Here is a 12,221-nt window from a genome sequence, read left to right as displayed (position 1 = left end):
GGTGGCATGTAGCTTGGTGGCACTGTGATCACAGTACCCAAGTCTGAGCATACCTGTTGCACTGGAGTATACAATAAAGTGATTGGTGAAATGCTTGAATTAATCTCAACCACTGGTAATAATAATAACTAAGGCCTGTATCCCAGTCCATCCTTTTTTACCCCACAAAGGCAACTCAGATTTAGCCCAGCCCTATGTACCTTTACTTTCTAAGGTTTAAGGTATGTTGGTGCTGAAGAGTCCGCACTTATGGAACAATGGCCACCGAATATTTTACGTTGATCGATCCGGTTTGGGTTCATTGGCTGGGTCCCATCTGTATGCAGTACATGTAGAATAACCACGGCACACTAATACCTGGTTTGGGCATTGTGAGTGATGTCGAGGAACCTTGGTTTTTATTTGGAGTAGGATGACATAGTATGAATGTTTGCAAGAATGCTTTACGGGTGAGGGTACAACACACTTTTGAGTAAATGGACTTTTGGACAGAAATAATGAACTATTGTTCAAATAACTAACTGTATTTAAATATTAAAATGTACAATGTATATCAGAATCAATTTTTTGTAAACATACTGTCATGATGATTTTTGTATGAATATAAATTGAATATTGTCAATTTGTAGATTGAGATGGGTTACAGATCATATAGATCGAGGATGAGTGTTGACAATCTAATTACTCCTCTGCCCAACCCAAAATAAATTATTTTGAGTTACCCTCTGGTTGTGTATTGAAATTGTTTCAGGTTCTGACATCAGATTCAGGGCAGAGTATTCAATGGTGCCTCTGAAGCCAAAGCTGGCACAGAAGTGCTCACTATGGGCAGGGCCTGTGGCAAAGGTGTTGAGGTGCAGTTCGCCATCAGCCAAGAGTCAGGCTGGGGTCGAACAGTGTCAGTCAGCACCATGGAAGGACCCACAGCAAACGTACAACTGAAGCCTCCGATGGTTACGTGGGGCTATAACGCAGGCAAGAGGGACCCGGAAACATCCAGAATAACTGCACAATTGCCTCCCTAAAAGCTTCTACCTGCTGTAGAGTCGACAGTGGCTCAGGAAATTCATGGTTGCATTGGCTCTAATCACTTAATCATCTCAGAGTTGGACAATACTGATGGAGGATGAGACTTTGAGTGCCAAATGCGTGTGTACACCCTGAAGCAGGCACAGAGGAAAGGGGTCGAAGCTGCTTGACATTGTTATACATGCATTGAGGCTTATTTTACAACTTCATCTTGGACTTATCTGAGGACAACAAAAGGGAGTGGGAATGGCAGTAGAAATGGACCTGGGACCTCAAACATGACTAGCATCACCTATGCTTGCAACGTAGGGCTTCACTTCACACTCCCTGAGGGCTTTCAGGCACAAGAGGAAGCATTTGAGGCAGACCTCAGAGTCATATTTCGAACCAAGCCACCAAAGGCAGCCCTGTGAGGATCGGTGACTGACATCTGTTTCCAACAGGGGAGGCCTAGAAAATCTGTAGTTTCTGGAAGATACACCTCTACACAGTGTCAAGGAAGCAGAATTTGTGAAATCTGTAAACACATTGAAAACACTGGGAGCCAAACAAAAAGACACAGATGTTTGCACGCAGGAATTGAACCTAAATGCAGCTTTTTGTTGTCTCTTTAGGCGGTGGGGCGGAGCCGCCAGTCAGTCAGATGGCATCACCTGTTTGCACAGGGAAGCATCGTAGGAAATCTTTTCAGATCCAGTCTCGTGCCCAGTGGGATTCAAAGGAGGTGGAACCTGCTGTTACAGGTACCCATCAGAAGAGATCCAGTTGGTAAGTGGCAAAAAACAGCACTTTAGTGCTTTCCCATGTTTAACCACAATGGTAATGCAAAGAACACTTTATAAAGGATTCAAAGGAAATATCTTAGCTCACTGCAACACATTAAATGTTAAAAGAAAAATATCAAACTAAAATGAAAATTCGGTACAATAAACATGTTTGTAAACGCATACAAATCAAGAGCACACATTCTTCTAAATGATGACTGTTGTAGGCCCAGCCTACAAAATGTTCCTGGTATGTTTTTAGCCTAATTTGATTTAACTTTGTTTCACTCACAGCCTTTTTACTGCGAGATAATAATTTGTGTACATTTTGTTTTCTGCTATTGGGATAAAAACTCCCACAGATTATATACTTGAAGTTGCACTACCTTCTGGAGGGACTAAAAACTGCTACAGATGCTAGCCATTATTTTTATAAAGCATGGCTAGCACTGCTTTCAACCGCTCATGACCCCAGGGTCACCTTCTCCCGTATGCCTCCTTTGCGTATACCATAGTCACCACCATTTGACAAATCCTGTCAAATCGAAACAGTGAATCACGGATGGATAAGACTTAATCTTTCTAATTTTTTTATGGCCTTTACTCTGCTGTTTCCAAATTATAGGAACAAATGACCAAGTGAATGAATGAGGTAGCACTTATAAAGCGCCTGGTTACCAGAAGGCATCCCAGCGCTAATAGTTACCCGATTCAAGACATATCAAGGGAAAAGGAGAGTTTTTAGCTGCTTACGAAAGTTCATGTAGTTTAATTGTGAACGAGTGTGGAAGGGAGGTGATTCCAAGTTTTGGAAACATTGTATGAAAAAAGACTACCTCCACTTCTCATTCGTTTAATTTTTTGAACTGTCATCAGATGTTTACTTTCTGATCTTAAAGCTCTTTTGGGCTGGTAGGGATGGATCATCGCATGAATAATCGGGGATCCTTCTCCGGAAAGTGCTTTAGGTGCAATGCACATAGCCTTAAACTGAATCTTCTGAATTGGGAGCCAATGCAGAGGTAAGAGCAGGTTTGGCTGAGAGACGTTTCGGGACATTTAGGAGCGACTGGGCTGCACAATTTTGAACTGTCTAATATTTTGGTTGTAGAAAGTTGGGCTCCTAAGAATAGAGCGTTAGGATAGTCAAGCCGTGACAGAATCAGTGCTTGAACTAGCAGCCTTCTAGCCATGAAAGGTAATGTTATCCACACATCTGTCCAACAAATTTCCCTGCCTGTGACATGTTTGTATCAATCGGCAAAGTCGCTTCGCTTCCTCCCTGCCTACGGGATGAGCATACATATTCTGTGAATCATATTAGCCTCTTATTCCATGACAGCAATAAAGAAAAATATAGATATGGATGCCTGAAAATATTTTCCACCAGAGACATTTGTAATGCAAGTGACACACACTCCGAAAGCTTCTTAAGGTCCTCATTTCTCTTAATATATATCTTCAGGGTTTGTCTGCCCTCAAAATAGTGGACAGACTTTTACCCTGAAGCACAGCAAAATACTGGAAAATACTGGAAAGTAGACATTCTCTAATGTGCCTAATGGCAATTAAGAGGCAATATTCTTGGAAAGGGGTTTCTCACATAGACCCAAAACATTTGTTCTAAGATAGCCATTTGTGAAGCAGGTTCCCTCATAAAAGGAATATGTGAACTGATCTCCACAATCAAGTCTCTTACTGCTTTGTTACCTAAAGAAGCAAACCCTTTCAACAAATGTATGCATGCCCCAATTAAACAAAACAATATCATTTTACTAGAAACATTATAAGCATGGCTCTCTGCTCATTAATGTCTTATATACAACTCAACAGACCTCAATCAGGCTGCCCAGAACTTTGCCGCCTGGATCACCGACAAAGTCACCCCACTGAAACCTACAAAATCCAACAAGATCTCCAAACATGCCAGCTCGTACACCCCAGAACTCAAGACCACTGAGCGCAACTGCCACCAATTGTAGAAACGATGGCAAGCTACCAAGAACCCCGCTGACGGAGCTGCTCACAAAACAGCCCTCAGCAATTATCACCGGCACATCAAAGAGCCCAAGAAAGCAGCCATCACTACCCGCACAGACTCCGCAGCAAACCACACACAGGGACTCTTCATAATTATCAAAAAAAATTCCAACCCGACAGCCACATAGAACACCATTCATCCCTCCCAAGAGCTTTGCAATACCCTCTCAAGCTACTTCCACAGCAGGATCATCAACATCTACAACAATTTCAACCTCCAACCCACCACCCCCTACCCCGACGACCTCAACCAATCAGCGAACACCAGCCAAATCATCACCACCTGGTCACCGCCCTGACCACCTCAGCCATGTAGTCTTTTATCCTGGTCGGGGAGCCTACAGACCCCTGCCCCCCTCCCCCTCTACAACCTCACAATGATCCTAATCAGCACTCAACTTACCAGGATCCTCAACACCTCCATCTCCACAGCAACCTTCCCGGACACATGTAAACATGCAAACGTTAGACGTCAGACCCCTCTTAAAAAAAGCCTCCACTGAACCCAACATAAAAAAATTATCGCCAGATCTCCTTGCTCCCCAACCCAGCCAAAGTTCTCAAGAAAGCCATCAACTAGCAGCTCAACGAATTCTTGGAACAAAACCATCTACTTGACGCCTCTCAATCAGGATTCTGTGCCACCCACAGAACTGAGACTGTGATGATTTCCACCACAGACATCAGAACACTCCTTGACCCTGTAGAAACTGTGGCCTTAATCCTCCTCGACCTCTCCGCGCCATTCATCACAGTCTCCCACAACACCCACATCAGTAGAATCCACAACATAAGCATACAGCAAGACGCCCTCAAGTGGATCTCCTCCTTCCTTACAGCACATACACAGAGCATCCGACTACCTCCCTTGACCTCCGCACCCAAATACATCACATGAGGCATACCACAAGGATCATACATCAGCCCCACCCTTTTCAACATCTACATGACTACCCTCGCAGACGTCATCAGATCACACAGACTCAACATAATCTCCTACGCAGATGACACCAATGCCAATGTAGCCAAATGGACGAGGCAACTGCCTTCAACTCAACTCTAACAAAACTGAAGTACTGATCTTTGGAAAGAACACCTCCTCATGGAACCACAGATGGTGGCCTACTGAACTCGGAACCACACCTACCGACCATGCACGCAACATCGACATCATCCTCAACAGCCACTGCCCATGAAACAAAAAGTTAAAGCAGTCGCCTCCTCCTGCCTCCACACACTGCGCATGTTTCGTAGAATCTTCAGATGGATTCCAACCAACACCAGAAATATCGTCACTCAGGACCTCGTCACCAGTTGCCTTGAATACGTCAACGCCCTCTTTGTCTGCATCACCACCCAGCTCCTCAGAAGACTCCAGACCATACCAAACACTGCAGTCAGACTCATCGTGGACCTCCCAAAACAAACCTACATCACCCCCACTTGACAGACCTCCACTGGCTCCCCATCCAGAAAAGATGCCACTTCAAGCTTCTCACACATGCCTACAATGCCCTCAGTGACCTAGAACCTGCCTCCCTCAAACATTGACTGAATTTCCACCAACCCGCTAGACACCTGTGCTGCTATTCACTAGCCCTCACACTGCATTCGTTGCAGCAGTGGCCACTCCTTCTACATTGCTGCCAAGAACTGGAAAGACCTTCCCCCTCCCTGACAGACTTCAGAAAGAGACTCAGAACTGGCTCTTCGACGGAGACACAGCACCCAGATACCCTTAGGAGTCACGGTGCTGCACTTTACAAATGCTGTTCATTGAATGATATACACTCTTTAAAGTTCAAGTAACAATACTGGCCACTTTCACAACTGCTCAGTAGTGGAATCTGAGCAACTTGCTTTGGAGGGAGAGTTCATAAATATTTCAAGCATCATACAAGCCATCAAAAATGTTTTTTTAAATATGTTTATAAAGAGCATGAGGGAGGGGCAGGCGGTGAATGTGGGTGCGAAAAATCTTGCCATTTTCTCAGGCCAGAATACAATACCCAGAGATCTAAGAACAAACATCGGAATGGCAAGACTGGGACGAACCTTTGTATACACATATGAGGGTGAGCGACAAAGAGGTTGGTATGTTATTGCTATAAAAGCACACCCTTCTGTCCTCACTCCTACGTCCAAATACTTTTCTTAAATGCCAGCGAGCACTGCGGTTTCTAATGTCCACACAGACAATGTCAAATTTGTTAATAGTGAAATTACATATCAGGGTAAAAAAAAACATGGTTGGAGTAAACACCCGTTATACATAAACAGTGAGATTAGATTGATTTGGAGGCTGATTTTTGCATACTCCCTGAATCCATCTGTAATAAAAAAGTGTTTGTAATGATTTTTAAAAAGAAAAAACATAATTTCACAATTAAAGGATATAGTTCTGGTAGTGAGTGGACAGCTCAGCTACAAAGTTGTCCTGCAGGACTCGAGCCCCAAACCTTAAGTAGAGTATAACAATGCTGAAAAGAAAAAAATAGCAAAATAAATGTAAGCATGTTACCTAAATAGGAGCAAATAAACCTTTCAGTAGGAGGCGGGTGGTTAATATAACAGCTTGAATACAAACACTTAACTTTCTTACCAATGAAAAACATTACAAAACCAAAATACAATCTTGCAATTATTAACAAAAGATTGAAACTTTATGAGAAAATCCATCATCTGCCTTCAGTCATTAAAGGAAAAGCAACTATTCTTAGTTAACTGCAGCAATTTATTTTTAAGAGCAGTCATTGTGTGTTCTTGTATTCGGTTTTTAATTATGATATTGCTAAAGTAGTTACCAAGTGTTCTACAATTTTGGTACATCCTATGATGTTGGCCTACACACATTTGTTACAACAAAATATGCTAAATTGTAGAGGTTGCTTTGAAAGAGTCAAAAAGCCTATGCAAGAGACACTTGGTGGTACTGCTGCATGATGATGGCTTATCATGTTTAGGGAGGAATATGTTTCTCAGGTTCCTAAAGAGATGTTTGAGCACCTCACATTTCTATTTAATGGGCACATCTAGGACAGTAACGTGGCACACACTATTTACTATCCAAATAGGGCAGTGAGATGCTATAGGACTTCATACAGAGATGCATCTGGCCCTTCCAAAATGCCAAGCAGGATATAGACCTAGTGCAGTACCTATTTCTTCTCCCCATCATCTCCCTAGGAGCGCCAAGACAGAAAGTAGCCATAATCATAGGCTAGATACTAGTTTTTCAGTGTCATTCCTTACCAGCATAAATCAATGTGTACTGTTTATTAAGCTCCCTTTCTCTGTATGCTGTTATATTAATGTCCCGGCTGTGACCCTCACATTCAAACCAAAAAACATGTGTCTGCTGCATTACTGTATTTTTACTCGTCAGACATTCAAATATGAAATTTGGCATTGCTTAATGTCCTCTTTACAAGGTCTGTTGCCAGTTAAGTGCAAGCTGATTGACATATTTTTGTACCCACTCATAATGTAGGGTTTAAGAAAGAGCCCTCTTTTTGCATGGTTCCCCCACTTTTTACCAAACTGTTGATGTACTTTGACTGAGTGTGGCCTGGGTTCCTGCCAACCAGGTACCCAGGACCTATGTTCTTCCTCTAAACTGCATTGATACAAAACCCAATTGGCACTCTTTGGACACATGTAAGTCCCTTGTAAATGGTACCATAGGTACCAAGGGTCCAGTGGCCAGGGAAGGCCTCTAAGGGCTGCAGCACTTATTGTGCCCCCCTTAGAGAATATATATACATAGACACACAGACAGACAGACAGACACACACAGTACCCCGACAGTGTCAAAACCAATTCTCAGACATTGTGCGTGCAGTATTGCCATTAAGAGTATATGATGCTGAGAGTTTTTCATTACGAACTCCACAGACCATAATGGCTTCACTGAAAACTGGGAGGTTTGGTAACAGACATCTCAGCACATTAAACCCACACTGATGCCAGAGTGACATTTAATGAAAAATGCAATCAGAGGGCATCTTATAGAAGCCCTGTGAAAAACGACCTTACTCTAGTGTCCTGGCTAAGTGGGTGCCCGGCAGCTGCCACTACCGACATGTTTCTAGACCCCTGGGTCGATAGCCTGCTGCTCTCGGGGGTGTAAAACAATGCACATCCTGGGACGAGGTGCCAAGCCTCATCCCCCAGGATGGACAGGGTCCACGAAGGGGAAGCATCAAAGGCTTGCTGCCAATGTGAGCTACTCCAGCAATTTGCTGCTTCCAACAACTGGACCACACCTGTTCTGACCCCAACTTTGGACGGGAGAATCAGCGGGGAAATCAAGTGCGGAAGGGAGGTGTGCCCACCTTTGCCAACCCACCCCTCAGGTGGGTCGAGGCAAGGTGAAGTACAACTATCAGTCCCCGCAATCTTGCAGATGGGGCGACCCAGCCAACCAGAGAGAGGCATATCCCTTCCACTGGAGGGTGGCATAATGGGGGTGTACCCACCTCAAGGATGGGACCCATTGGTCCCGACTTGTACCTACCTGTAACACCCCTAAATTTAGCCCTGATGCCTTCTCTGAATAGGAGAGTAGCGGCGGGAAAGAGTAAGGTCTTGTTAAATGGATTTGCATGGAGAACAACTTGAGGAAATTTGGCAGTCCTGGTGCCACCAATGTCTGCAGCGTCTTGGCCATGACCAAACCAAACATTTCTTTCATCTCAGGATTGGGTACTATTTAGGAGGCTGCATCCCTTTGCTTTTAAGGTAAGAGGCACACAAGAAATTTCCCTTTCACTGTTGATCCCTGGGGTGTGACACACTAGCATGGTGTTCAATTAATCTGGCAGGAAGTACCGCAATTGGAATTTGAAAGCTACTGAAGTACAAGAGTAACTTTGACTCACAGGATGAATTATTATGAAGAAAGGAGAATTGCTGCATCTGTGTGCGAAGTTAGACTAAAGGGGCAGTGCTGAGAAGGACTAAAGAAGTCCATCAAAGGAAACATAAGATACAAATGCCACCCAAGAGAGGTAGCTCTCTTGGATCATCTTTCACATCAGAAACTCATCCCACATACCCAGAAACTAGTGACTTACATGAGAAAATACTGGAAGTGATAAAATGACCGTAAAGGCAGACCTTTGGCCTAGTCTTCAAATCTTTATGCGAGAACGGAGACAGGAAATCAAACCTGATCTTACCAATAGCCTGACAGAATTTTAAGAGCCAAAATTTCAAGCCTGGGATCAAAAACAGGAGAAGCAGGAGGACTGATATTGTGGTAAAATGTCACAGCTTTATAGATCAAGAAAAGGTCTTTCTAGGCTCAAGGAACTCAGCTCTTGTCTCTTTGAGGGGGTAATTTTTTGGTCTAGTCAATGAAAACTTTGGAGCATACATAAGTACAGTATCGATGGACATCTCCAAATGAAATATCTTTTGAGTACAAAAGTAAAATTCACTTTTTCTCAGACAGAGCCAAGGCAGCACATTTATTGGGAATTCAACTGGAAGCGATCAAAGATTCCCAACGAGGAGCCAACGATGAACAAGCACAGCCCCCCCCCCCTCCCCCAGGCCACCATAGTAAAGAATTCGTAGCACAAGTATTAAAGAAATTTTTTCAATACAGATGTGCCTGAGATGGGGAGGGTGGGTCATATGAATCTATGAAAAGTACCAACAATGGTGACCTATGAAAAGTACCAACAATGGTGACCCTCATTTACAGATGAGTAACTTTTTTCTTCTCCAAAAGTGGATCTTTCATAGATTCACACAGTTGAATCAGAACAGCAAGCATTAAGTACCATTCAGCGGATGGCAGTTAACAAAGGCAAAACAAGCTTACCTCACTGAACTACATGACGTATCCTTTTGTATTGTTGAATCTAGGCAGTAAGGTTGCTTGAACGTGTGTCTGTTATTCCATGTTGCTGCCTTGCATATGTTCACAATGGGCACACCAGCAAAGAGAGCTGTAAATGGAATAAGCTTTATTGTGGAATAAGATCCACTTTCCTTTGGTGAGAATGACCTACATGACAAAACATTATGGCTGAAGACAGCCAGCGAGTTAAATTTTGCTTCGACAATGATAGTCATTTCCATGGGTGACCATATGCCACAGGTAGCAGGTCAGACTTACTAATGAAAAACGTTAAACATCTTAGAATATCCAACTATTAAGTGCTCTTTCTGCTGCAGTAGTCCGGTTTAGAAAATATGTTTTCAAAATCACTGGTTCATTTCGATGCGGGTGTGATGGCACTTGAGGTATAAAATGTAGATTATTTCTTAAAATGACTATCATGTCTGATTTAGAAGAATGGTTCCTTGATTGTAAAGGCTTGAATGCCACTGACTCTTCTAGCGGATGTGAGGGCTAAAAGAAGGGCTACCTTCCAAGAGAGATACTTTAATGTTGCCACGTGTATTGTTTTTAAAGGTGTTTATCAGTTGAGATAGAACTACATTTGGCTGTCATGAAGTTGGAGGATATCTTGTTGGGGCAGAGACTTTAAAAAGGCCTTTAACCACTTGGATGCTAATGACAAGGTGAACTCGTCATGAAGCACACTAGAGCTGTGCTCATGACAAGGTCAACTCGTCATGTATAATGGGAATCAAGAAGCTTCAGCGCAGGACGGGAAAACCCCTTAGCAGCCAAGGTGTTAATAATTCCTTAATAATTTGGTTAGAAAGATCTGGCTGTGGGGACCTGGACAGCAGGAATCCAGTGCACTACTGTCAACATTGCATCATTTACCTGAGAAAAAGTGGGGGGTGACTATGTCAAAAAGGGTCACTTTCCTAGAGCCTCTATTTCAAAGTGAGCGAAAGATAAAAATATTCCCAAAAGGTGAATTGTGAAAGCTAAGTACGGAAGCTGAATGGAGAACAGTGAGAAGGAGTAGTTTCTTACCTGTAACTCCAGTTATGTAGTAGGGTTATCTCTGTTATAGTCATGATCTAGTGAATAGTCCCGCCCATGTGCGGGGACCCCGGAGCAATCAAAATTAATCTCTTAAGCTGTCTTCTTTGCAGCCCTGCATAGACACTTAAGAGAAAATCAAAGACAAATAATGCAGCCTATACCTACAAGGCTACACTGGCCAGCACTTCAACTTAAAGTGAAAAGGATAGCCAAATAAAATCAAATTTTACATATATTCCCAAGTTTCACTCATAGAGAAACTTCCTTTCACCAAAATCCTTGAAATGATAGAGAGGAAGGGTTGGACAGACAAGCCCCCATAGGCTGCCATTATGTGTCTGGAAAAGGGATACCGTGCCTTTAAGGAACTCTCCAGAGACACTCTGTATCCCAGGATGTACAGCCAAAGTCCTTTTACTTTCAGTTCTTTTTGAAGGTGAATAAAGCAAGGCCTGTAGCATACAGTACATTATCATTTCCTCCACCGGGGAGGAGGGCAGGCGCTTATGACTATAACAGAGATACCCCTACTACAGAACTGGAGTTACAGGTAAGAAATGACTCCTTCTATAGTAGGGCATCTCTGTGTATAGTCCTAATCTAGTGAATAGAATGGCAAGCCCATCCCAACAAACCAATCCGGCGGTGGAGGAAAAAGACAACACCACTACTGTGCAAACAGATTTCTCAATGAAGCCTGCCCAACCTGAGCATCTGCTCTGGCATCAGAGTCCAGACAGTAGTGTTTAGCAAAGGTATGGACAGACTTCCAAGCGGCAGCCCTACAGATATCTGCAATGGGAACATTACGTAGCAAAGCCGTTGAAGCTGCTTTGCCCCTGGTAGAATGAGCCTTAGGCTTACCCCCTAAGGTCTTGTTAGCTTTCTGATAACATAACTGAATACAGGACACAATCCACCTCGAGATAGACTGTTTAGAGGTGGCAAGACCAGTCCTGACCGACCCATAATTGACAAACAATTGGTCTGACCTACGAATGTCCTTGGTCTTATCCAAGTAGAATTTCTACACCCTTCTGACATCCAGGGAATGAAGAGACCTTTCCGCTGGAGTGGAAGGATTTTGGAAAAACGTAGGTAAAGTTATAGTCTGATTGACATGGAAATCAGAAATCACCTTAGGAAGGAACTTAGGGTGAGTACGCATCACAACCTTAGCAGCATGAAATACAGCATAAGGTTCTTGGCAACACAATGCCTGAATTTCACTCACCCTGCCGGCCAATGTAATAGCCACAAGAAAAGCCGCCTTCCATGACAAGTGCTGTAGTGAAGCCTTATGAATAGGTTCAAAAGGTTCCTTCATCAACCTGGACAGCACCACATTCAGCTCCCATAAAGGCGAAGGACGCCGAACAGGAGGAAACACCTTCTTCAATCCTACCCAAAAAATCTTTAATCACAGGAATCTGGAAGAAGGATGTCTGTGAAGGACATTTCCTATAAGCAGT

The 12,221-nt window shown here is 43.3% G+C and overlaps 1 protein-coding gene across 2 annotated transcripts in view; it reads right to left on the bottom strand.

The window, feature by feature from the left end:
• Positions 1–12,221, bottom strand: part of TMEM181 (transmembrane protein 181) — a 377,932-nt gene that overhangs the window by 37,008 nt on the left and 328,703 nt on the right. For both annotated transcript variants that reach the window (XM_078649124.1, XM_078649125.1), the window contains exon 14: positions 6,231–6,313. In XM_078649124.1, coding sequence (XP_078505250.1) covers positions 6,231–6,313 — 83 coding nt within the window. The remainder of the gene's footprint in view (positions 1–6,230; positions 6,314–12,221) is intronic.

The sequence above is a fragment of the Lissotriton helveticus genome, chromosome 6 (assembly GCF_964261635.1).
Source record: "Lissotriton helveticus chromosome 6, aLisHel1.1, whole genome shotgun sequence".
In the NCBI taxonomy this organism is placed as follows: domain Eukaryota; kingdom Metazoa; phylum Chordata; class Amphibia; order Caudata; family Salamandridae; genus Lissotriton; species Lissotriton helveticus.
This window is presented reverse-complemented; position numbering and strand designations above follow the sequence as displayed.